The 27,581-nt window shown below is 32.9% G+C and overlaps 2 protein-coding genes across 2 annotated transcripts in view; one reads left to right on the top strand and one right to left on the bottom strand.

Moving 5' to 3' along the window:
• Nucleotides 1-284: 284 nt before the first annotated feature.
• Nucleotides 285-18,134, bottom strand: LOC114335464 (longitudinals lacking protein, isoforms H/M/V). The gene is made up of 5 exons (XM_028285707.2): nucleotides 17,804-18,134; nucleotides 14,142-14,504; nucleotides 13,103-13,280; nucleotides 8,300-8,613; nucleotides 285-505 (listed from the first exon to the last, which is right to left on the bottom strand). Exons 1-5 carry the CDS (start codon nucleotides 17,984-17,986, stop codon nucleotides 353-355), a joined length of 1,191 nt encoding a protein of 396 aa, XP_028141508.1. The 5' UTR covers nucleotides 17,987-18,134; the 3' UTR covers nucleotides 285-352.
• An 887-nt stretch (nucleotides 18,135-19,021) lies between these two features.
• The window catches only part of LOC114335465 (deoxyribose-phosphate aldolase), a 28,445-nt gene continuing 19,885 nt past the window's right edge, over nucleotides 19,022-27,581 (top strand). Inside the window, exons 1-2 of the mRNA XM_028285708.2 lie at nucleotides 19,022-19,330; nucleotides 19,450-19,640. Of these exons, the coding sequence (XP_028141509.1) occupies nucleotides 19,291-19,330; nucleotides 19,450-19,640 (231 nt within the window). The 5' untranslated portion in view covers nucleotides 19,022-19,290. The remainder of the gene's footprint in view (nucleotides 19,331-19,449; nucleotides 19,641-27,581) is intronic.

Genomic DNA, 27,581 nt, shown 5'->3' on the forward strand with positions numbered 1-27,581 from the left:
TTAGCCCGGTATATAATAATTTTTCAATTCTTTTAATATGCTGTATGTCGACAATTACTCTTCTATGAGGCATTTATGACCTATAAGATGAAGCTCTGATGATGGCATGTGCCATGCCGAAAGTACTTAGCTGAATATAATAAATAATTTTACACACTATCAGTTTTTTGAGAACATACACCTGTTACCAGTTTGACCTACTTTTTAGAAGTGGATACTAGTGATACAGTCTTTTTCAATTCAATAAATATTTTTGTTTGGATTTGAAATTGAAAACCAGTCCCTCAAAAACCAATTTATATTAAATAAGATAACATAAAAAACAGTTACAAAAATTAACAAAATATAAATTCTAATTTCTCATTAAATGCACTTCTGCCATATGCTTTTTGAACCCTTCTCGATAGTCAAAAGACTCCGGACACAGATGACAGCAGTACATGTTCGTCAGATCTGAGTGCACCAGCCTCACATGGTACTTCAACGCCGATTGATTCGAGTAAATCTTAAAATAAAAAAAAAAAATAATAAAAATTAATATTAAATAAAAAATAATAAAAATCAAGAAGGATATACAAAATGTATAATATTTTCAAAAAAACATATCGACGATAAACCAAATCTCACGCTTGAGAATCAAAATCTTTCCTATACAAACGAAATAAAATTCCTAGGAATGATATTTGATCAACAGTTAAATTGGAAAAGTCATATTCAGCAGTTAGCTCTTTCATGTCGAAATGGCCTTAACTTGTTAAAAAACTGCTCAAGAACTTGGGATGCTGAAGGTAAACACTGCTCATGCTATATAGATCCTTAATTCGCTCCAAGATTGATTACGGATGTGTCGCATATGCATCTGCCAGCAAAACAACGTTAAAACCTTTGGATACGTTACATAACACCTCCCTAAGGATTATACTTGGAACATACAGAACAACTCCGATAAATAGCATACAAGCTGAAATAGGCGAACCCACTCTAATGTTTCGTAGACAGCTGTTAACCTTTAATTACGCTTCTAACATAAATGTATGTAAAAGAATTCCAATAAATAACATTTTAGATCTATCCATGACTAATGAATCTTCAAAGTTCAATCTCCCTTATTCTCGCAGAATCCACCATGCAATGAAGCTACTGAAGTGGCAGAAATTTCCACCCTTATATCAATACAAAGAAATATCTTCATTTCCACCTTGGGCTGTAAAAATTCCAACAGTCAATTGCAGCCTATCACAATTCCAAAAAAATAGCACTAACCCTAATCTCATCATACAACACTTCAAAGATTTAATTAACTCTCATTCCTATTACACAGTATACTATACAGACACGTCTAAAAGTGAAAATGGAGTCAGAGTGGCAATTATTAACAACACAGAGATTCACAAACATAAAATTCCAGATACTGCAACTGTATTAACTGGAGAACTTTATGCGATCTACCAAGCAATCAGCGGTGTGATGGATGACCGAAGTTATCGTTAACGTAAAGTTATCCTGTAGTTATGTTCAGTGCCGGTTTATCCTAACTTCGGGCCCTGGGCGCTGGCGGTTTAGGGGCCCCCTTCATTGCTATTCCTTGTCAGTTTTTTAACAAGAAAGCACATGCATTAACTATAAAGGTTTATTGTAAAATCCATACAGTAATTTTTTTAAACAAGCAAGAAGAATAGCAAACGTAAAAAATAATCCAAAAAAATAAATAAAAAATAGAAAGTTCCACAAAACAACACATGACAAGCAAAAAAACATATTCTAAAAAATACATAAAGTCAAAAATTAGATCATTTTTTTTTCTTGACTTGGTATTCGCAAACTTCCATATAATATTATCAGAATTCAGTTTTTCCAGTTCTTCATTCTCTATATACTATATTATACTATAGTGATAATGCGTCTAGGTTTTTTTGACCCATATTTGACCTTAAATATGTTTTTATTCTTTTTAAAGCCGAAAAAGACCGCTCACCTGACGCGTCAAATAAGAAAAAGTTGCCTTTACATCCTGGATGACATAAAATTTTTCATAAAATATGTTTATTCAAATTTTGGCATAACGTTACAAAATGGGTAATTTCATTATGCAAGTTCTCTTTGGTTTCATAAACATCGTTTTTATGTTTCTCGCATAAAGTATTAATTGGCGTCTTAACTTCTTTATCTAGAGTAAAAAAACATTTAAAAGCTGATGTGTCACACCCTTGTAGCATTCAATTCGCGATTCTGAAAACAGCGACTAATTTTCTAGACTCTAAATTTTCTGCGACAGCGATTTCTTTGTCACCGCGACTACAAATCGCAAGTGGAGTGCTAGCCTTAGAGGCCACTGTATAATGCCAAATTGCAATTTTTGTAACCACTTTACTTTTGAATGTTTGAAAGGGTGTGTACTATTGTTTGCGTATATGTCATTTTCGAGAATAATCTATTCTTTATCTATAAATTAGATGTATGTACATCTATTTTTGTCTTTCGTTTAACTATTTTAAAAGAACTTATTTTGTTCCTATTTTAAAAGAGAACTTATTTTAAAGCCGAAAAGTGAGATATACCTATTATTATTTGGGCCCCACAATTCAAAATGAAATTATTAGAAACTAAAAAAACTCCGTTTATGCGATTATTTTGAATACAATTCGAGACATAGCTAAATCTGATAACTTTCTGTAGTTTTTGGAAAAGGGCCCGCCACAAACACTGACACGGGGCCCTTGTAGAGCTAGGCTACGCCACTGTGTATAGGCGTGAAGAAATGTAATAATAGAACATAGGCTTTTTATTGGCGTATCTGCGTATGAGGTTTTTTTCGGAGAATATGTAGATTATTTAGCGTCTTCATTTTTTTTTTATAATTAAAAGGAACGGGCCCCTTCGGGCCCCGGGCCCCTGGGCGCCAGCCCCAAGCGCCCAGTGGATAAACCGGCACTGGTTATGTTATAATCCTCGAATTGGTGTGATGTATCATACTTAACTTAAGGGGCTATCCTAGTGTAAAAGTACGAAATTCATATATTTTTTGGAAATTTCTAAAATAAAAAGTACTGTACCAATTGTTTTGAAAATTTGCATGAGCATTTACATATTATAAAAAGAAGTACATGTAAAACAATTTTCGTAAAAAAATATTGAAAATTAAACGATTTATGCGCCATCTACTGTCACAGTGAAAATAAAAACATAGCTCCACAGCTGCAGTGATTGGGACTAATAGAGATCCTGAAACATAAAATTTCAAAGTTTTTATTGAAATATAAGTTATTTTCTATACCATCAACTAGGGATTTTTTAATCGGATAAAAAATGTCAATTTGGCGGTTTTTGAAACTGAAAATGTTTTAGCTAATTCAAAAAAAAAAACTTCCAACACTTCGTCATTTTTCCAAATTTTAATATCTTTCTAAAATCCTAGTTGATGGTATAGGAAATAACTTATATTTCAATAATCACTTTGAAATTTTATGTTTCAGGACCTCTATTAGTCTCAATCACTGCAGCAGTGGGGCCATGTTTTTATTTTCACGGTGCCAGTAGGTAGCGCATAAATTGTTTAATTTTTAATATTATCTTATGAAAATTGTATTGCGTATACTTCTTTTTATAGTAAATGCTCATGCAAATTTTCAAAATAATTGGGATCGTACTTTTTATTTTAGAAATTCCCAAAAAAAGTATATGAATTTCGTACTTTTACACTAGGATAGCCCCTTAACTACTTGCGTTATTTCTTGACAGTTCTTGACTTATCTGGTATATCAACTGTCACTTTATAACTCGACGTTAAACCTAAAGTTATGAGATAACTCTGTAGTTATGTTAAGGATTGTAAGGTTAGGTTTATGTTTTGATTTGTTTTTAGATAGAAATCAAGTGAATTTAGAAGCTAATAATTTAATAAATAAGAATAGAAGGGTAATACAATTTTAAAAATGATACAAAAATCAAATCGAGTGATATAAGTTGAAATTTTATTTTAAGTATCTACTGAGCTTTCTATGCAGAGTTGCCAGATGATATTTTATAAATCCCCCACTTAGAAACTGAAATTCCCTCATCAAGCTCAAATACCCCACATTTAAATTTTTGCCGCATTTTAATAAATTAGTAGTCAAATGAAGAGAACAGTACATACACCAAAATTATACTACTTATCAACGAGGGCCCTGGAAATAATTAATAGTTACTATGGTCTTCATTTTATGGGAGTATAATCACGGTATAATATACGCAGTTCTATGTACATTCGCAAATTTAATTTACCATGACCCCTTAAAATCCCCTATAATTTTCCGCCCCCAAAAAATCCCACTAAAATAATTGCTGGTTACAAAAACTTCCACGCTTTCAAATTACCCCAAAATTGTGGGAAAATACACCAATCTGGCAACCCTGTTTCTATCTACTGTTTGAAACACCACCGAACCCGAACAGCTGTTTGCTGTTCGGCACTGTTCGGTCATCGACGGTGACCGACGATGGGTATTTACTTTTACAGTCATCTACCCATCCTGTAGTACGTTCCGAACTATCTCTCGCGCTCACTCCAACTTGTACTATTTCTACATAAGGGTCTCTTTGTTACTTCAACCTTTTTTCCTCAAACCTTATTTCTAAAATAACGTTGATCAAATAACTATCTCATAACTCTGACCGATACATCACACCGAATTTTACCTAAATAGTTATGGGCATCGTTATTCCTGAGAGTTATCTTAACTTTAACTCAAACGTTAAAGTTAACTTCGCTCATCCATCACACGACTGAATACCGCAACCAAATGCAAACAAGATGAAAAAAAAAATACAAAAAATAGTAAATCCATTATAAAAGGTATATATTTAAAATCCCTAAAAAGGGCTACATCAAAATCACATAACTAGTTTTCGACTGGTTTACCAGTCATCATCAGTGCTTACCTAAAATGAATATAACCTGATAAAATAATGCAAAGATTGAAATTTTGACTATGGTTAAAAAAGCTGTCGGTTTAGTCACGTGAAGTTTACATGCTAACCACCAAGATATAGTTTAACAAAAATATGTGGGTCAAAGCCCTTTATAAGTGGTCCGTTAAGGAAACATCAGTTAAAGATGCCAATTAAAGCATAGATGTTAAAACTATTTTAAAATTATGCCCCAGGTAACATCTGAGCTGTGGTGTGTCTAGATTACATGGTGAAAGGCTGGTAGCAAATGACAATGAAATAGGTGGAGACCTCAGAACGATGACAAGACAGAAATGACAGTTCCACAGGAAGTTGAAAAATTAGCCTGTCATATTGAAAGACTATGGTTTACAATTTGTTAAAATTAGAAATGATGTAACAACATACTCCATTGTGAGAATTATCATTTGAAATTCAGTAAACTAAATGTTGTTAAAATTTTTTAATCTTGTTGAAAATAAACAGTGTCAGTAGTTCAGTTCCCTGAGCTCTCAAAACTCTTAGCTGCAGATAAGTGTGTTAAGTTATTAAGTTACGGAGCCTTCAAAAAAATATAGCCCAAGCAGATAAGCTGTCATTCCAGCTGTAATGATACGCCACGAATACGCACCAACACTAGAACCGTACGAGTTCCACAGTCCGCGCAGAACGAGACCCCACTCATTTCCACTTCTCCGAAACAGCACAGGCAGAGGGATACTTAAGGAGGCCAGCGAACCGAGATTCTCCAGTCCGACAGCTCTGGGTTCCACTACTTCCTGGTTGTCAACTGGTTGTCACCTAAACTCTGCCATGTAAGGTTCTACCTACAATTTCCCAACCAATATGGTTGATGTCATGTGATGTCAGGGGTTGATATGGAAATATTTTCAACATTCTTTAAAATCGGATAACATAATGTAACCCCAACTGTTTAAAATCAATTTAAGGGTTTTTACCCGTACACTTTGGTGGCTTAAAGCATGTAAACCTGTGATAACACTGATTTTTTTTATGTAATTATGTTTATTTACAATCTACATCATTAAAAGGGTATTAAGTAAATTTGTTCCATGTTTTTGGGCATGAAGAAGAGACTTCCAATGATGTCTCATCTTATTCTATTTATGTTTAAGTTTTAAAACAGGTCCTGAGGCCAGGTTCGATCTAGTCTCCTTGTGGCAGGGCCATTATGGAATAATTCCCTTACTAACTCATTGTCATGGTGAATGGTACGCTCGTTTTGTGATTCAGATGCTCGATGGATTTCTTCTCTGATGAAAGGTATATTTAAGTCTTCGTGAAGTGTTTGATTAGTTACATACCATGGTGCATCCACTATTGATCTTAGAACTTTAGACGGAAATCTTTGGATGATATTGAGTGATGTTGACTTTGCACAGCTCCAGAGGTGTAGTCCGTAGTACCAAATAGGTTTGAGTATTGCTTTGTACAGAAGAATTTTGTTTTGGATGTTGAGTTTTGATCTGCGTCCAAGGAGCCAATACGTTTGCCGAAATTTCAAGTCTAGTTGTCTTCTTTTGGTCTGTATATGTTTTTTCCAAGTAAGACGTTGTTCAAGATGGAGGCCAAGGTATTTAGCGTCTGTTACTGTTGGTATTCGTACATTTTCCATTCTTACAGGTGGGCATGTGTTGTAACGGTTTGTAAACGTTATTTGAGATGATTTTGTTTTATTTACTTTTGTTCGCCATTTTGTGTACCACTCACTGAGTATGTCCAGATGGTGTTGCAGGTCTTGTGAGGCTTGTATGTGATCTTCATTTATAGCGAGTATTGCTACGTCATCAGCAAAGGAAGCGATCGTAGTATTACGAGACTCTGGTATATCGGCTGTGTAGAGTGAGAAAAGCAGCGGCCCGAGAACACTACCTTGCGGAACTCCGGAGTTAATAGGACAGAGGCTGGATTGTTGGTCTTGGAATTTTACTGAGAAATATCTATTTGATAAGTAGGATTTGATTAGGAGGAAATAGTTACTAGATAGTGCGAATTTTACTTTGTAAAGCAGACCTCTGTGCCAAACTTTGTCAAACGCTTGTGAGATATCTAGGAATATAGCGTTGCAGTATTTCTTTTCTTCGAGAGTTTTTGATATTTCATTTACTATTCGATGGATTTGTTGTGTAGTAGAGTGGTTTTCCCGAAAACCAAACTGATGTTCTGGTAGTAATGTTAGGAATTCATGATCTGCGTATATTCTTTGTAGCAGCAATCTTTCAAAAACTTTGCTAACGATTGGAAGTAGGCTGATGGGTCGATAAGATGTTACTTCATTGGGCGCTTTGCCTGGCTTAAGGATCATTATGATTTCTGCATATTTCCATATTTTTGGAAAGTATGATAAACTTAGCATGCGATTAAATATTACTGTTAGCATAATAATGGCCTTACGAGGAAGTTGTTTTAGTACTTGTGCCGAGATTAAGTCATAACTTGGAGCCTTTCGTGAGTTGAGTTTGGTTACTTCTTTCTTGACTTCTATAGGAGTAAAACTTTTGACTGGAAGGGACATTTGACATGCTGCGCTAATTAGTTCTTCCACTTCTTTATCAGGGTCTGGTGGCTTGGTTTGAAATACACTCGTAAGATGATCAGCAAAGACGTCCGCTTTTTCTTTGTTGGAACGAGCCCATTCACCATTTGGTTTATGGAGGGGAGGAATAGTTGTGTATGGTTTTTTGAGTTTCTTAGTCGCCTTCCATAGCGTCTGATCATTTGCTGTAAGGTTTGTAATGTAATGTTCGAAGGTTTCGTTGTTTGCAGCTTTGATGGCTACTCCAAGTTGTCTACGTAGTCTATTGTATATATGTTGATCTATGTTGTTTCTAGATCTTTGCCAGTTTCTTCTCGCACGACGTTTTTCAGCAATGAGTTGCCGAATGTGTAGGGGAACATTTGTTGTATGTGTCGGTCTGCGTTCAGTTCGTGGTGTAGATTGCCATGCCGCTTCTTGCACAAGGGTGGTGAAATATTGAGCTGCTGTATCTACCTCGTGTGGAGATTTGATTCGCAAATTAAGATTAATGTTTTCTTCTAGGTAGTATTGAAAATCTGCCCAGTTGGTGTTTTTTGACGCTAGTCGAGGAGGGGGTGTGTTGTTTATAACTGTGGTACTCTTGTTCATGATAACTGGTGTATGATCAGATGAGAGGTCATAGCTGTATTCTATTAGACAGTTGTTTCTGGATTCTCCTTTGCTTATGTAAAAGTCTAGCACATCTAATAACATATGATGATGGAATATTGATTCCGAAAACGTTTTGTTGTGCTACAGCCCTTTTTAGGGATTTTGAATATGAAGAAGCAACGAACGTCGAAAAAAAGAAGCGAAAACCAAGATACATACCTTCCCACAATGCGGACAATTCCCGCACTGCGAACTATGATGCGGCTGGATCTCCACGTTGGCGTTTCTTTGATTCATCTCCTTAATCATTACGTCGAAATTTTCCGGATGGTCTTCAGTCCTGATGCGTTGTTGGAGAAACTCAGACGGATATTCGAATGTGGAAGGACTCGTTGATGATTCCGAAGACGATTTGTAGGTACGCTTTTCTTGTTCTGCTTCCGGCGGCTTTCGAAGAATGTAGATTGTTTTCGGTGGTAAATCAGGTAACGCAGACTTTTCGCTGTGGAACATGTGGGACGAAGGTGATTTTCCTATATAATAAAACTTTTATTAATAAGTTGCAAAATTTAATTTACTATTTTTACTGAGAATATGCCACAACTAATAAGCGAAAACAAAAGAAACACATTAGATAATAGAAACGTAATACTAAACGACACCACAATAGAAGCGGTTAATGATTATATCGCCGCCGCCTACGAAAAGTATAACTCCGAAAAATGCCGTTAAGAATAGAACTTTCAATGAATGCCGCGAAAAATATTATTTTTGATTATATGATTGTGAAAATTATAATCCCTAATAAAGTGTTAACGAAAACATTTATTTTTTGAGGAGTATCAGCAAAAAACATCATTTCTGTTTGTGGGTCACGAAAATTATAATTACTAAAAAGTTCTCAGAAATAACTGTTTTCGTCGGCAGAAACAGAAACAGAAATAATTATTTTCTCGGCATCTATTATGAACTAAATCTTTTCGTTATAAATATTTTGGGAGTTATAATCTTCGCGGATACGCATATAAAAAAGAATTGTATCGCCAGCACTTATTAAAGAGTTATTATTTTCACTGGAAATTTATTAGGAATCACATTAATCATAGGTACCAACAATATATATTTGGGACAGATAATAAAAATAAATAAGGAAAACCAAACAGCGGAGGTAAAACGAATGGTCAGATTAGCGTGGACAGGATTTGGGAAATTAAAATGGGTCCTAAAGAATAAAAAAATACAACAATACTTAAAAACAAGAGTGTTTGACCAGTGCATACTCCCAATTTTCACATACGCATGCCAAACATGGAACTTGGCCAAAGCAAACATGGATAAAATAATGAAGACACAACGAGCCATAGAGAGAGAAATGTTAGGAGTAAAATTAATAGACAAAAAGCAAAACAACTGGGTAAGAACTAAAACAATAGTCAAAGACGCAGGACAACATATAGCCAGGCTAAAATGGAGCTTCGCAGGTCATAACGCTAGACAAACGGGCAATAGGTGGAATACCACGATACAACAATGGGTACCATGGACAGGAAAGAGAACAAGAGGACGGCCCCAGATGAGATGGGGAGACGACATTAAAAAGATAGGAGGAACGCACTGGAAACAGAAAGCACTAAACAGAAGCGAATGGAGGAAACTGGGGGAAGCCTATGTTCAAAATTGGACGAATTAAAGGGCAAAATAAGAAGAAGATGCCACAATTTTATTTTAAAATAAATTTATTTATTTTTGATATATTTTTTATTGCATTTTAGCGCGTTTATCAGTGGCCCAAACATGTGAAAATCACAAGACAATAAATCGGGACTACATATACGGTGGATGCTCTAATATCCCCCATCTCTTTAGTTATAGATTTTCTTTTTGGTAACATGAGGCCGATCGTTGTCGTGCAGAAGAATGACACCATGTGGGATCTTATGTAGATGTTTTCATCTTATTTCTTGATGGCAAGATAATATACGATAATAATGACACCTACATTCGACGCCAGCAATTATTGACGAAAGAAAGTCGTTACCGTTTTGCCTGTATTCATGGGCTTCCAAACACTACTTGCATTCGCGTATGCTCTTGCAATAGTTGCAAACCTTCAGCACAATAAAATTAAATGATCGCACACTGATTAGATTTGGACGGATTATTAACAACAAACTGTTACGGTTTTTTTTAAACCTTCACAATTCATTTATATACGTTATACTGAAAGATATTTAAATACTGTAAACCCCCCTGGTTACGCCTATGGTAGTTCCTTTAAAACAGTTGGTTCGTTCGCAAAAAGGTTCTCTTCTGCTGATTTGTTTAAGAATGGTTTGAGATTCTAGAAATAGGCTGTCTTTCTCTCGTTCACAGGTTGTGCATAGGTTCTTGTCACGTAACTAAATCAACCGTGGTTCCGTGTTCAGATGTTCGTTAAGGAACCTTCACAATTCATTTATATATTATGTTAAATTAAAAGATATTTAAACACTTTAAAACTCCCTGGTTACGCCTATGGTAGTTCCTATAAAACAGTTGGTTCGTTCGCAAAAGGTTCTATTCTGTTGATTTGTTTAGAAATGGTTTGAGATTCTAGAAATATGCTGTCTTTCTGTCGTTCACACGTTGTGCATAGATTCTTGTCATGTAACTGAATCAATCAGTGGTTCCGTGCTTGAATGGTTCGTCTGAGTTGGAACTCAGACCGAATGACATTAAGCAATGACGGATGACATCCATTTTGATTCTTGTCTTGACGACAGTGCTAGGATTGCAAAATTTAAGTTGTGTTTTGCTGATCCAGATTCATCCGCCATAAAATAGGTTGGTTTTACGAAAAACCATCGTCTAAGACGGATTTGAACCTATAAATTTTGTGTGCGGATGAATAATTTTGGTTTAGTTACTGTGACATAACCTCAGCTTGAGACACGTGAGTATCTTAAAAAATTATACTATAATCAATAGTTTTGGTCGTTGTTGTACGCCTGTGTCTTTCCTAATAATAGCTTTAAAGATATTTACCTGAGGTTTTATGTGACCAACAGATAGGGGTTGTTACAGGACCTTTCCTCAACCACAGATGTTGGACAAGCCTAGGAAAGACACAGGGCATTAGTCCAAGCATACCAGAACGACCAAAACTATTGATTATAGTATAAACTTCTAAAATACTCACGTGTCCCAAGCTAAGGTTATGTCACAGTCACTAATTAAAACTTTTCATCAGCTTACAAAATATTACTAGCTTTAAATTCGTCACTGGCACAAGCCTTTCAAATAACGGTGAGTTTTCATAAACTCAGCTGAATTATTGCTGATGAATCGGATTTGCACAGTTCTCCACTTTACAATGGCCGATGTCGTCAGCTCCCAATCAAAGAGACCGGATATCAACCACCTTTCCTTAATGTCATTCGAGTCCATCGCTCAAACGAACATGTGAGCACGGAACCACGGTTGATTTAGTTACGTGACAAGAACCTATGCACAACCTGTGAACGAGAGAAAGACAGCCTATTTCTAGAATCTCAAACCATTCCTAAACCAACTGTTTTAAAGGAATTACCATAGGCGTAACCAGGGGGGTTTAAAGTATTTAAATATCTTTCAGTATAACACATATAAATGAATTGTGAAGGTTTAAAAAAACCGTAACAAAAGGCCATTTTTAAGTCATTTTATCTAAAATCGCAGTCAAATACATACAACTTATAGGAACTAATCAATGTAACGATTACAAACATAAATAACGGCAGAATGTCAGTTAAGTGATTACAATTGTTTCCAAGTCTAACCTGACTAAAGATGCGTTTCAATTGAACAAGCATATACATACAGGGTGTCCAGAAACTCTACCGACAAACGAAGACAGGAGATTCCTCAGATAATTTTAAGACAATTTAACCCAATTCACCTAGTCCGAAAATGCTTCCTAAGGGAGCTAGAGCTCTTTCAAGATGGCGCCATGTAATTAGTTTTTCGTAAATACCCCCAGAACGCTTCTATTTAGAAAAACGAAAATTTGTATACATATTTACTTTCCAGAAATGAATCGATTCCATCCATTGCGAATTGCTAGTACCGGTCACAGGCGTCCGTTTTGGGTAGGGAACGGTTATTTTATCGCATAACTTTTTTGTCTTCAACTTTTAAGCATTTTTTATACTGGATTATTAAATTGTGAGGTATTCTAGTACTAAAAGGTACTCTTACTTTAAGTCGGTAGGACACACCGTTTTCCAGAAAAATCGATTTGAAAGTTTTTAGTTTTGGGAATTTGAAAAAAAATTGAAAAAAAAACGATGTATTTTATCAACTTAAAGCAAGAGTAACTTTTAGTACTCGAATATCTCATAATTGAATAATGTAGTGTCAAAAAAACTTAAAAATTAAAGAAAATAAAGCTATGCTATAAAACTGTTGACCTACCCAAAACGGACGCCTACGACCTGTACTAGAAATTCGCCATTAATGAAATCGATTAATCTCTGGAATATAAATAAATGTACCAGTTTTCATCTTTCTAAATAGGTTTTTTAATCTTTTTTTTTTGAAATTCAAAGAACGAAAAAATTTTCAAATTGATTTTTCTAGAAAACGGTGTATCCTATCGACTTAAAGTAAGAGTACCTTTTAGTACTAGAATACCTCACAATTTAATAATTCACAGTTAAAAATGCTTAAAAATTAAAGACAAAAAAGTTAGGCGATAAAATAACCACTGCCCTACCCAAAACGGACGCCTATGACCGGTACTAGAAATTCGCAATAGATGGAATCGATTCATTTCTGGAAAGTAAATACGCATACCAATTTTCGTTTTTCTAAATAGAAGCGTTCTGGAGGTATTTAAGAAAAACTAATTCCATGACGCCATCTTCAAAGAGCTCTAGCTCCCTTAGGAAGCAGTTTGGGACTAGGTGAATTGGGTTAAATTGTCTTAAAATTATCTGAGCAATCTCCTATCTTCGTTTGTCAGTAGAGTTTCTGGACACCCTGTATAAATACAATTAATCTTACCTGCTTGCGCAGTTAAAGACTGCTCCAAAATACTGCTCGGTTTGTCACGCACTTCCAGCGCTGCTTCTAATATTGAACCCTGCTCATTTTTATCTTCGACTACAACCTCAACATTTTCACTAACATCATATTCATTGAGGCTGCCTTCTTCAGTCTTAACGTTACCAACTTCAACAACCTGAAAATGAGAACACAATGTTTCAAAATATACTCCATGTCAAACAATTCATTAAAAATTTTTTTTCCTGTCAATGCTTTTTCTTCTTCCTATTCATGGGCGGATTGATTCCTCTATGGAAAATTGTCACTCCGTCTTTTACGTGTTGTCTGATACTTCTGCCAATTGGTGATTTATATCTTGCTATTTTGACCACATCCTGCTTATGTAGTTATTTCTTTCTTTATTTCTATTTAGTGTCCATTCGTTTATACACTATATGTTACATTTTTGTTCTAATGTCTTCACTCTTCTTTCGATCTCTCAGTGTATTTCCTGTAATACTTCTCAGTACTCTCATCTCTGCCGTTTCCAGTAGTCTTTGTGTTGTGGCTGTATCGGGTCTTGTTTCTGGTGCATATGTCATTATTTATCTTACATTGGCTTTATAAATTCTTGACTTCAACTCAGTGATATTGGTTTCGCCATGTAGTGTTATTAAGGCATCCTGCCAGTCTATTTGAGTTTTGTATTTGATCTCACTTCTCTTACTTCTTTATCGAGGTCTTCGTAGCTGGATAGTGTGTTGGCTGGAATCTTCTGAACAACCCAGAGACAGGTGTAGTTTCAAGTAGGAGCCATTGTGTTCCCTGAAAGTAAATCTTTCAACATTGACTGGAAGCTTTTACAGCCTACTGGAACAGCAGTATTTGGATATAAAATCCCAGTCCATAGTACAGACAAAATGGTAAAATATGTTTGGGCTTTTCCCTCGAAAAAATACCAATTGATTTTTATACATACTTTTACAAACTTTTTTTAACAACTAGCAGAGTAGAAGAAATAAACCTACAGTCTATGTATCATAAGAAAAAAATTTACCTCAAATTGTGAAGGTGAAGATGAATTCCTGCTATTGAGAATTTGGGTTGGTTCCTCCAATCCAGAACTAGCTGCAATTACTTTTTTAGGTTTGGGAAGAGTCATTTTAGGCTTCTTCTGTGGAGATTCTTGACAATCAGATATGTTCTTGAGCTTTTTAGCAGGAAATGGATGTTTCTTTTGATGAGTCTCTTCATTATCTATAAGACCCAATACTTGCAGTACCACAGCTGTGTTTAAAAAAGAAGCAAATTGTTCCTCTGACACTGTAACCTCCCCATGGTACATAAAATTGATTATTGCCATCAGATCTGCATGAGCTACATCTTTAAGGATTACTATTGGATGAGGGCAGGGATTTTCCTATAATAATTTATAATATTTACAAAAGTATGCCTAATTGTATGTTTCTTAGTAACTAACTAATAAATACATGATTAATAATTATTGTTCTTAACCTTTTATCAAATACACACAAGGGATAAATACAAGAAACATTTTCTCAAAGATGCTATTCGATAAATTCAAAAGATGAAGTTAACAGATATTGGGAACAAATTAAGACAGTTTTTAGACACCTGATCTTTGAAAGCAGTAAAAATGTCAATTAAGCAAAACTCGGAAAGGTAATATTGTAGATAAAGATAAAGAAAAAGGTGTATAGTAGAAATTGAACTTTGCCAGAATGCGCAAAAAGTGGCCATATCAATGTTTGGTATAAATGTTTAAGAAATTTGATAAGCCCCTTTTAAAGATAAGAGCTTGTGGATATTTTAACATCCCATTAATCATGTAAATGAGTCATTAGTAGTCAACTTGCAGATTAGTACAGTTAAAATTTTAGATGATAAAATATTGAGAGATAGAGAGAGAGAGTGAGAGAGAGAGAGAAATTAAACTTTTTTTCTACTTTTAAGAACAAAAAAGCAATTTCACTAGCAGAACCGAATTCAAAATTATTCTGCACATAAATTTTGAAAAGCTATTTGGTTAAAATATTTCATATTTGTTGTTAAAAAAATATATTAATTTGCCTGGACTAAATTACGGTTCTGTTAATATCCAACAGGACTTGGTATTCACACAATGTTGCCAAACTGAATTTTTGAAGTTATACTTCTTTAGGCGCGATTTCATTGAGGGTGAAATTTTATTAATCTGCGCGCATGCGCACACGGGCAGTATGGAGTTCGTTACTAAATGTTTTAATTTATGTATTTATCAGTCCAGAAAAGGTGTGGAAAGAATATATTAGTGTTTTTAAATATATTTTTCTACAAACGTGTTAAAAATGCAATTTATAGCACTCCATAGGAGCGTTAAAAATGCTACTTTAAAGCACCAGTGCTTTAAAAATTTTAAGGCACTGCAGTCAAAAGTGAATTGTCAAATTGTGAAACGTCAAAATATTTATATTTCATTTATTAACATTAATAGATATTAATAATACAACTTGCGCAATTTGAAAAAGGTGGTTTAAAAGGTTTTTTAAAATTTAATTTAAACTGTATTGCATTTTTAACACGTTTGTAGAAAAAAACTATTAAAATTTGTTAGAACATACAAAAACTAAAGTAGATGTTATTCTGATTTACATATTGACAGTATAGGCAGTTTTGATGTAATGTCAAGAAAAATATAAAAATGGAATGTCAGTCAAGTTCAAGTAAAAGTTTTTGTAGGTATTGTCCTGTAATTGAGAATGATTAAATTATAATTGTTGACATATAAGACGTTTGTAGAAAAATATTGTATGATATAGGTACATGTAAAAAAGTACATTTTTAAGGCACTCATGTGAATTGCAGAATGAGCGAAGCGAATCTTTCACACGAAACTTTCACATACGTGCCTTAAAATTGTACTTTTAACATTTATATCATAAATAACTATTATAATTTTTGTGTATTTGGATTTGTCTACCTCGGGAATAAGATAATAAGTAATAGGTATTTGAAGTATTTTATAATTCACTTCATCTGTTTGTCACTATGTCTAAAAAATCTTGTAGCCTGGATAATCAAAAGGGTATAGCTCAGTGGTAGAGCGTTGGACTGGAGATCAAGAGGACTCCGGTTCGAATCAAGGTGTTTTCTAATCTTTTTTAATTTTTGGTATTGTTTTAATAAAAATGTTTGGAAAGTAGTAAGTAAAAATTTATTTAATCTTTAAATAAAATACAAATAAACTGTCCGAAAGTATATTTATTTCATTTAAATCATATTTAGAAGTATAACTTCTTACGTGCGTACAAAGTACACACACATTCTTTTTTTATATTCGGTTTAAATTTTCTAGCGTATTTCTGAAACAACTATACAATCAGTTATGTGTGTACAATTGGCGGGTGTATGGGGAAGGGGATATAAGTCGAAAAATGCGCAAAATGAGGTAAGTACACCATACATTCCAAAAATGGATATTACACCTAGAGGAAAAGAGATATGTCATTCTACACAAATTTACGGGCGATTTTATATGTGTAAAATGATATAAACAACAAAATGCATTACTTATGCATCATGTTTTACCTATGAAAACTATGATATCGCAACCTTAAAAATATTTTAGTAGATGGAGCGAAATAATATGTCACAATTAAAAATTAAACCTGATGGTCTGGCAAAAATAATATTCTTTGAACTTGTAAAAAGAAGGTGCTCTAGTTTCCAGTGAAAAACGTATTAATTCAAAAAGCGAACATATAAAACCTAAGTATGTGTCTTAACGTTTCTTTAGGGAAAAGTGTCTAAAATGAAATTTTTAGAGGAAAACTGTATTATTTCGATGCAATGTTTTTTAGTGGTTTTCTTTTAACAAATATTTTTCTTATGTTACTCTAGCCCAGTTGTAAGGGTAAAATATTGATACAAAAATGAAATGTATACTACCTAAAATAAAAAATATATTAGGAACTAATCAAAGCAAATATTTTGGTTCCACTCTCGTGTAAGATTTTAATATTCTGTATACGGTTTAGAACAGTATGTGCGATATGCTCATAGATATATTAAGGATAGACAAGACATACTGACCAAAATAGCGTAATGAGCGGGCTGTCGATCAGTGGTCTGTCTATCTCTATATTCAAAGCGATCCCACGCATGTAACAGACAAATATGGCCAGACCACTTAAAGTGAATATTGTCCATTGATACTGGCGTTACATCTCGATGGAAAGAGTGGCCTGTACCTTGCCTGGTCCACCCTTTATTATGTCTATGGAAATATGCTATCTTATTTACCTACATACTAAATATCTAGACCTTGATTTTTGAGCCTTCGCTTCGTATCTGTTTAGAGTACAGATAGCAAATGATCAATAATGATGTGAAGGGTCAAAAATCGGGGTCCTGATGCTGTCTTTGTATATAAAAGGCATACAATTTTACACATAGGTACATGTTATCCATTATTTAAAGGTCTATTTTTTCCGAAAATTATTTCAAATTTTATTTTATGGTTTTTTTTGGATTATGGGTCAGTGGTATGAAATAGGTACTCTATTTTTTAAATATAGTCTTAGGTGTTTCTACTAATGTATACACAGCAAAACTCTCTATAGTTAATAGAATGTTTTCTACTTGATAAGAAATTTAAACAAAACTTTCTATATACAATTTAACAGCATCAAAAAAGTGTGTAAAATGAAACTAGGTTACTTTAAATATTGTCCGGAAATAGGGGCTACACGCCGACAGGATAAACTTGTGAGCCTTGATATTAATCCCTTCGCAAGTCAGTGTAACATCTGCGAGATCCTCTGTGTTCTGGAGACTTTCAAAGGCACTCAAAATGTTGGATTCGAATTTGTTCCATTTTAAGCAGAAGTGTTTCGATGTCATGATAGGACGGAAAATAAAGTGATTTAAACATTAAATTAACAAAACAAATATATATGAAACCGAATAAAATAAAACTATTTAAATTAATAACTTAAAATAAACCACGTAGTAAAATAAAATAAAAACATATCGAATAAAAACAGAAACGTCAATGTCAATAAAAAAATGAAAGTTTGCCAAATGTTGTTGAGGTGATATCTGACAGAGGTCGCCTGCGCATGTAGAATGCACATAGAGTTAAATATTAGCATAATATATACCTCTATGAGAATGCACTGCAAAAGTTTGTGTAAAATACAAATTTGAATTTTGATATCAGATCAGAAAGATGATCTTTGACTTGATTATTTTGGTTAATCAGTTTTTATAATTATACAGAGCAATGATTATTAATAGTCGAAAATAAGTTCTTTTAATTATACGTTGTCATCCTTTTGTAGACGTAAGTTTTCGTGTGGTAACCTGAGGCCGTGAGGAATTTTAAAACATTTTTATCCCAGAAAAAATGGGGTGATTGACAAAAAAATGTCGCGAATATTTGCCCACAACTGAAGTCTACTCAAAAATACAACCAGTAAACAAAACTGCAATAGAAACTTACTGTAGTGAAGAACGAGTTTTAACATGAATAAAACATGTAGCAAATCGAAATTTACTTCAATGCCAAATAGAGAAAAGAATTATTTGAAAAAGTCGCGAGAAGAATATACTATATTATAGTAATTAGTAATAGTAATATCGTAATTTATATTTTATAAAGGAATTCAGAAACTTTCATTTTGACTGGATGGATACGAACCAGAAATATTCCGTTCGAATATAATAAGCTACTCTTTATAAAGACAATGAATTAAACTTTACTTAGTAACAAAGCATTTACTGAACATCCATTACAGAAAATGGTTATCCCCCTAGAAGTTCATGCGACGAACGAAATAAAAAAAAATGAAAAATAGAAATATGGTATTTTTGGTTGCATAATCTTAAGGATACACTGGTTCACTGGTTTGACATTCTTCAAAAAATATAACCTTACTTTTATGTTGTATATGAATCAAATTGTTCAAATTATTGAATAATTTGTAATTAAATAAAATATAAAAACATGTTACTGATTTATCCATAGGCTGTGATTATCACGAGTGAATAGTAAATAAAAAACTACAGATCGAATTTATTTTACAGCTTTATATATTTCTACAATTAAAAAAACAATTTACTGGACATTTTGCAACTTCCTAACTACAATTCTTATCTTGTTAAAATTAAATAAACCTTTGTACTTATAAGTTTTTGGAAAAAACATGCCGTCTACTCAAGAACGAAACCCAGGCTGTGAATTGGGTAAATTTTCAGAATAAGATTCTTGATGTTTTAACAATAATTTTCTTACTTAATTTATGTTTCCAGACATTCACTGAATATTTACATTAATATCTATATATTTTTGCATTTTATTTCAGATTTGGGTTGGGTGAACAGCATAAATGTAAACCTAAGAGCAACGAATGAATTAGCTAAGAACATAGTTGCATCCAGGGAACTAAAGGGTGAATACAGAGCAGCCTGGATTCTGAAAGCAATAACTTTAATAGATCTTACTACCTTAGGAGGAGATGACACAAAGAGCAACGTGACTAGACTCTGTTTTAAGGTATGTATGTTTTTATGTATACAGGGTGAGGCAGATAAAGGGCCTATTAGAAATATCTGGAGAACTAAAGGTAAGAAAATCATGAAAATTGGAATACAGGGGTTTTGAGGTGTGAACTATTTAATGAAAATATTTTGGTCTCTTTGCAACTTACGGTTATACCGGAAGTTGATTGTAACTTCGTTTTTTTAAATGGGACACCCTGTATATTTCTACATTTTTGGATTTTCCTCGATTTCTTCTTACTTTAAATATAAGGTTTTGTAATATTATACAGGGTAGATTAAAAGATAATTACGTTCTTATTAATTTCATAGCGATATTCACACCCTGAGGATTGTAGTAGTTTGACATAATAAACTCTATTTATGTTCAAATGATTTTTAATATAGTCTACTATTGTTAGGAATTATTGGTATAGTTAAATTTTTCATTTTAGTATACAGGGTTGGTTGAAACTCGGAATGAGTATTTTCTGAGTTTTCTTAAATGGAACACCCTGTATTTTAGTATTGTAATGCAATATTATTTTAAGGTACTTTTTAATTTCTTAAGCATTCCCTATTGGGACCGTGCAAGTTCGGCAAAGCGACCTCTATTTCTACGCTCTGTACTTTTATTCGCACTTTTAATTATATTGGCCAATTATATTAGTCCTGGTTGCTGGATAATTGTCAAGGCCATAGTCCAAAAAAATAATAAGAAGAAAAAATAAGATGCAGGTTATGTTTAGCAAACGTAAACAATTGTATGTAGTAAATAAAATCAGTTATTAAAATGCAGTACTGCAAGCAAAATACAATTAATTAAATTTACCTTTATATAATAATTGCATATCATATCAATATTGTGGAGCAATATATAATTTTTCTGCGTCAATGACAGAAGGTATGAAATATACCTCAATTTGACAATTTCAATTGACAATATGAATTATTTAAGATAGTTGCAATATTTCTCCGCGACTCGCGCACGGTCGTTTCTCGTTTCCCTTTCCAAGTACTTGCACACCGCGAATACCTAACTGCTTTAATTTGTGAGTTATTGCTGATTCAAGGCAAACATTAATTATTGCAACACAAAATATGTGAAATTGTATTAGGTTGGCCGTGAAAATATCTAATCACAAAAATTTTTTTGAAAAAAAATAAATATTAATCTAGACTGATCCTTAAAATTGCCAATAATGCTTGAGCTATCAAAATACCATCGAAGTTAAAATTGTTGGTGCGATTAACAATTAAGCACAAATTAAAGCAGTTAGGTATAGGGAATGCTTAAGAAATAAAAAAGTACCGTGGAATATCATTTCATTACAATACTAAAATATAGGGCGTTCCATTTAAGAATACTCAGAAAATACTCATTCCGAGTTTTGACCCACCCTGTATACTAAAATTAAAAATTTAGCTATACTAATAATTGTTAACAATAGTAGACTACATTAAAAATCATTTGAACATAAATATAGTTTATTATGTCAAACTACTACAATCCTACAGGGTGTGAATATTGCTACGAAATTAATAAGAAAACGTAATTATCTTTTAACCTACCCTGTATAATGTTACAAAATCTTATTTTTTAAGAAAGAACAAATCGAGGAGAATCTAAAAATGTAAAAATATACAGGGTTTCCCATTTAAAAAAACGAAGTTTAAAGGAACTTCCGGTTTAACCGGAAGTACCAAGTAGATGAAAATATTTTCATTAAATAGATCAGTCTTCAAAACCCCCTTGTTCCAATTTTCATAATTCAGTTGCCTTTAGTTCTCGAGATATTTCTAATAGGCCATTTATCTGCCTCACCCTATACAGGGTGCGCCAAACCTCTGGTCTTCTTTGATTACGGCTAAACTATGAGATATACAAAAAAATGTTTATAACAAAACTAATGTGTATCAAAGAGATCTATAATTTAAAATTATTTTCAATTATACAGGGTGAGTCAGAACGACGGTATGAACCAAAGTTGTATTTTTTTAAATGGAACACCCTGTATATTAAATCATTTTTGAATATATTATTTAAAAATATGAAAAATTTATATAAGGTCTTATAGGCCTAAAGTTAATAATTTTCAAAATATTTACATTTTTATTGAGAAAAATGGTAATATTTATAGGGTTGTGGATTATGTTTCCAAGGAAATAAAAATTTAGGTGATAGGTCAAAGTTTTTAAAATATAGTGTTATTTTTAAATAATTTAATATTTTTTACTTTTAGCCATAAAATATACAGTGTGATCACTATTTGCAAATACAAAATTTTCTCATTTTTTTTAAATGGGACACCCTGTATATTAGTTTTGCGTTTGGTAGTAAATATTACAACCTTTCTTTTGGTATAAGGTTGTATGTACCTAGCATGTTTCGTTTTGTAGATATTTTAAAAAAACTATAGATTTTACGTTTTTGCAGATTTTTTATTTAAAAATTTTTTTGCAAAAAAAATGATTATAATCTGGTTTTAGAAACATACACTAAAATATAAAATATGAAAATAAAAACGTAATTAAAGATTAAAATAAATCGTATGCTAGTACAATTCAATTGAATTTAATAACTTTAAATTATTTTACAAAAAATATTTTACCTTATTAATGAATACATAAATTAGTTACTAAATTAAATAAACCACCAAATTTTAAATCAATCGTAGTAATTCTTCTACCGCAGAAACTTTCCTGTACCAAATTAATTGTTAGTTATATTGTATTTACGAGTAAGATCAGTTAATAACTTTTTAATTTACCTACATCTTGAGAACGTATAAAGTATGCTTTGAAACAAATGAACTCGTGTCACAAAAGCTGGTAATAATTTCTAATGGTTTCGCCCAAAACAAATGTCATATCCAAACATTTTTCGGTTAAAAAATTAAAATTTAAAATATAAAAAATTGTTACAAAAATTTCAACTACAAAAGTATTACCAGTTTTTGTGACACCAGTAAATACTATTTATATTAATAAATAATTTGGATGATACATTTAACATTCATTTGTTTCAAAGCATACTTTATAATAATTTTTATATTCTCAAGATGTATGTAAGTAAATTTAAAAGTTTAACTAAATACAATTTAACTAACAATTAATTTGGTACAGGAAAGTTGCTGTAGTAGAAAAATTACTATGGTTGGTTTAAAATTTGGTTGTTTATTTAATTTAGTAACTATTTTATGCATTCATTAATATGGTAAAATATTTTTTGTAAAATAATTTAAAGTTATTAAATTCAATTGAGTTGTACTAGCATACGATTTATTTTAATCTTTAATTACGTTTTTATTTTCATATTTTATATTTTAGTGTATGTTTCTAAAACCAGATTATAATTATTTTTTTTGCAAAAAAAATTTAAATAAAAAATCCGCAAACACGTAAAATCTATAGTTTTTTAAAAATATCTACAAAACGAAACATGCTAGGTACATACAACCTTATACCAAAAGAAAGGTTGTAATATTTACTACAAAACGCAAAACTAATATACAGGGTGTCCCATTTAAAAAAAATGAGAAAATTTTGTATTTGCAAATAGTGATCACACTGTATATTTTATGGCTAAAAGTAAAAAATATTAAATTATTTAAAAATAACACTATATTTTAAAAACTTTGACCTATCACCTAAATTTTTATTTCCTTGGAAACATAATCCACAACCCTATAAATATTACAATTTTTCTCAATAAAAATGTAAATATTTCGAAAATTATTAACTTTAGGCCTATAAGACCTTATACAAATTTTTCATATTTTTAAATAATATATTCAAAAATGATTTAATATACAGGGTGTTCCATTTAAAAAAATACAACTTTGGTTCATACCGTCGTTCTGACTCACCCTGTATAATTAAAAATAATTTTAAATTATAGACCTCTTTGATACACATTAGTTTTGTTATAAACATTTTTTTGTATATCTCATAGTTTAGCCGTAATCAAAGAAGACCAGAGGTTTGGCGCACCCTGTATAGTATGTACCTACTTGTAGTGTAAAAGTCACAACGATTATATCCATTGTCATCTTTCCTTGCAACTTTCATGATAAGTTCTGTTACTATAGTACTTCCTTTATTCTTATTGATTTCGTGAGACTAATGAGATTATCGTGATGATTTGTGCTGGTCTAAGCATACAGTGGAACCTCGATTATCCGTCAGGGCACCGGACCAATGGTATGACGGATAATCGAAAAGACGGTTAACAGAATACAGTAGACTCGCGATTATCCGAGTCTCGGTCATCCGAGCCCCTCGGTTAACCGAGGCAAAAGTCAGAAAAGGTGAGTTACAATTTTCAACCATGCCGCAACATCGCCGCCTCAAAATCAAAAAGAGGAGCAAAGCTTATGCAAAATTAAATACTTTTTTAAACAGTAACATTATTAAGGTAAATGTTTTTATCTTTTATAGACAGTACTGTATTAATTTTGTCATTAAAATATCCACAGTTATGATTATTCACGTGTTTTTCTATCAATATAACCAATGTCAGTGTTAACTGAGTTTTTCCGTATCCGAGGTAGTCACGGTCCCAGTTACCTCGGATAATCGCGAGTCTACTGTATTAACAAAACTTAATTGATCAAACGACTAAGTGACACAATCAATGTTCGAATTTGAATCAAATTTAATCATGGTGACACACAGATATTGACTGTAATAATTATTGTGCTGTGCATTTTTATTTTCGGCTTGCGATTCTAAAAATAGAACTCTAAAAGCACGGTATCATTTTTATCACCTATTTAAATTGAAATTTAATCCAGAGCCCTGAATAAGAACAAAAATTATTTACATAAAAAAATGCGGTGGTGGCATAACTGCACGTGTACATTTCAACGAATTTCGTTTGGCTTATCGCAATGTTCAAACAAAATTAATTGATGACTAAATTTTTACTTATGTTGTCAATATAACTTATGTAGGTATGGACCCTCATTATAACAAGAACCAGGGTGAGAACTGCGGAAATCCTAACCGATCTAGTAGCAGCAGCAGAACTAATGGGGTTAGATATAGATCAAAGTAAAACAAAATTCATGGCGACCAACACAAACACAAGAGCTGGAAATGTTGATGCAGATCTAATCATCAATGACTAAAACTTCGAAGCGGTCAAAGAGTTCATATATCTAGGGACATCGGTTAACCCCAATAATGACACATCTGAGGAAATAATAAAAAGGCGAATAATAATTGCTAACAGGTGTTATCATGGTCTATCAAAGTACTTATCTAACAAACGTCTGTCTCAAAAAACTCGTATAAGGCTGTATAGAACATTGATAGTCCCCGTTCTCACATATGGTTCAGAGGCATGGACGCTAACTAAAACAGATGAATCCGCTCTATCAATTTTTAAAAGAAAGGTACTACGCAAGATATTCGGAGCGGTTTGTGAGAACGGAATATGGAGGCGTAGATATAACTTTGAACTGCAGAATATCTACAAGCAAACGTTTGGTGGAAAAGATATTATCACTATAATTAAGCGAAATCGCCTGCAGTGGGCAGGACATGTAGCCCGAGCCCCTGAATCGAACATGATAAAAAGGATTCTAACAGCTCAACCCGTGGGAATGAGAAGTTGGGGTAGACCAAAGTTGAGGTGGATGAACGGGGTAACACAAGATGCCGAGAAGATCGGAGTCGGCAACTGGAAAGCGCAGGCAAGGGACAGAACAGAATGGCGTAGAACGCTTGAGAAGGTCGAGGCCCTCTAAGGGCTGTAGCACCAGGATGATGATGATGAGGTATGGACCCTGACGGTTAACAGAGGTGACGGTTAATAGAGAGACGGATAATCGAGGTTCCACTGTATATTCTTCTTCTTAGTCATTAACCTCATGCAGGTATAGTAAGCACATTCTGACAATGGGGCACCAATAGTAGCAACAATATGGTCCTTGTGTAATGTGGGAGATCTACTTCGACTTCTTTTGCCTTCTACCTTTCCTTGGATGATAAGTTTTTGAGACCATTTCTGTGAAGCATAATGTGTCCAAAATAACCTATTATTAGTTCTCTGATATTTACGATCCTAGCCTTTCCTTTATGTGTAGTTGGTTCAGTATAGATTCATTTGTTCTTCACGCCACATATGGTATTCTTAGCATTTGCCTCCAGCAGTACATCTCAAATCTTTTTATCTTTCTCCATAAGGATCCAGCATTCCTATGCATAAGTGAGAACTGGAAAAATTATACTTCTTACCAGTCTCACTTTTGCATAGTTATTTCATGACTTTTCCTCCAAATTTTTGTTAATTTTGCCATAGAGCTTTTTACAATAATGCTGACCATCATTTTATTTCTTCATTACAACCCCCCCCCCCCTCGTTAGTTATTAAAAAGGTCAGTTACACACATTTATCTACAACAGTGATATTATTTATCATTGTTGAAAGTACCGAGGATGGTTGTATCATCTGGATTCCTGCATGTCTCAAGTTACAAATCTTTCCACCTATAGTGACGCCACTGTTCCAGTCCTCAGTAGCTTTCCCCATTATCATCATTTATCACCAATCATATATAGGGCAGTCAATGAGGGTATTTCGCTCCGAATTCCATCCTACTACTTCGATTTACTTGATATTTTCACAGTAAGTAGGGAATAGCTCAAGAAACAAAGTCTACCCTATGCCGATGTGCGCTTTTATCTTGGGGGTGGTTTCCACCCCTTCTCGGGGGTGAAAAATGTTTTGGTTAAAATAGCCGCGGAAAAGGCTAGAGAACCCAATTTTAAGCAAAAACTATTCTATGATTATTTTTTTAAAACTCAACACTTTTTGAGTTATTCGTGGTTGAAAATTGGCCATTTTCATTGAAAAATGACACCTTTTCGGACGGATTTTTGCGAATACCTTAAAAACTATGCATCTAACAAAAAAACTATATAAAATATTTCTGTAGGTTATAAAAAAACAAACAGATTCGTTCCTTCATAAATCTTCCAGTTAAAACACAAAGAGGGATATGGTAGGTAAGAAGAGTTTGTTTTTTTGCTGCATGCTCAAATCAGTGTATTCAACTTGAAGTAACAGAGAAACTGTCGATTTTAGGTGTATAATGATACTAATAACTTTTGTAGTTCTTGAAAAGACCTTTAAAATGAGCAATACTAATTGTCGATTACATGCAAACTAAGCGAGATATTCTGCAAAAAAGTTAATGACTAATGTATTTTAAGAAGAAATGAGAAGTATATTTAATCCCTTATTCATCAGATTTTAAATACATCGTTTTACTTCTACAATACTTTTTATTATAGTGTTATTTCTATGTTCAAAAAGTTGGGCTGGATTAAAATAAATGGTTTTTGAAAAAAATAAGATCAAATTATAGAGCGCATTTTTAAATTTTCTTAAAAATCTTCCTTTTCCTCCATGTACCTCGAAAAAGATAAGAGATACGAAAAAATGATACCCCACAAAAATTTAGTGGCTTTTAGATAAAAATTTTCTTTTTATTTTTCATTACTGTATCTCTTATCATTTTCAAGTTACTTGGAGAAAAAAGTAGATTTTAAGAAAATTTAAAAATGTGCTCCATAATTTGATCTTTTTTTTTCAAAAACCATTAATTTGAAACCCGTCCAACTTTTTGAACATAGAACTAACACTATAATAAAGGGTATCCTAGAAGGAAATCCATGCATTTACATTTTGGTGGATGGGGGTTAACATTACTTCTCATTTTTTCTTAAAATACATTAGCTATCAATTTTGTTTGCATCATATCTCGCTTAGTTTTAATGTAATGGAACTTTAGTATAGCTCATTTTTAAGGTCTTTTCAAGAACTACAAAAGGTATTAGTAGCATTATACACCTAAAATCGACCGTTTCTCTGTTATTTCAAGTTGAATACACCAATTTGAGAATGTCAGAAAAACAAACTATTTTCACCTACCATATCTCGTTTTGT

The sequence above is a fragment of the Diabrotica virgifera genome, chromosome 7 (assembly GCF_917563875.1).
Source record: "Diabrotica virgifera virgifera chromosome 7, PGI_DIABVI_V3a".
Taxonomy (NCBI): domain Eukaryota; kingdom Metazoa; phylum Arthropoda; class Insecta; order Coleoptera; family Chrysomelidae; genus Diabrotica; species Diabrotica virgifera.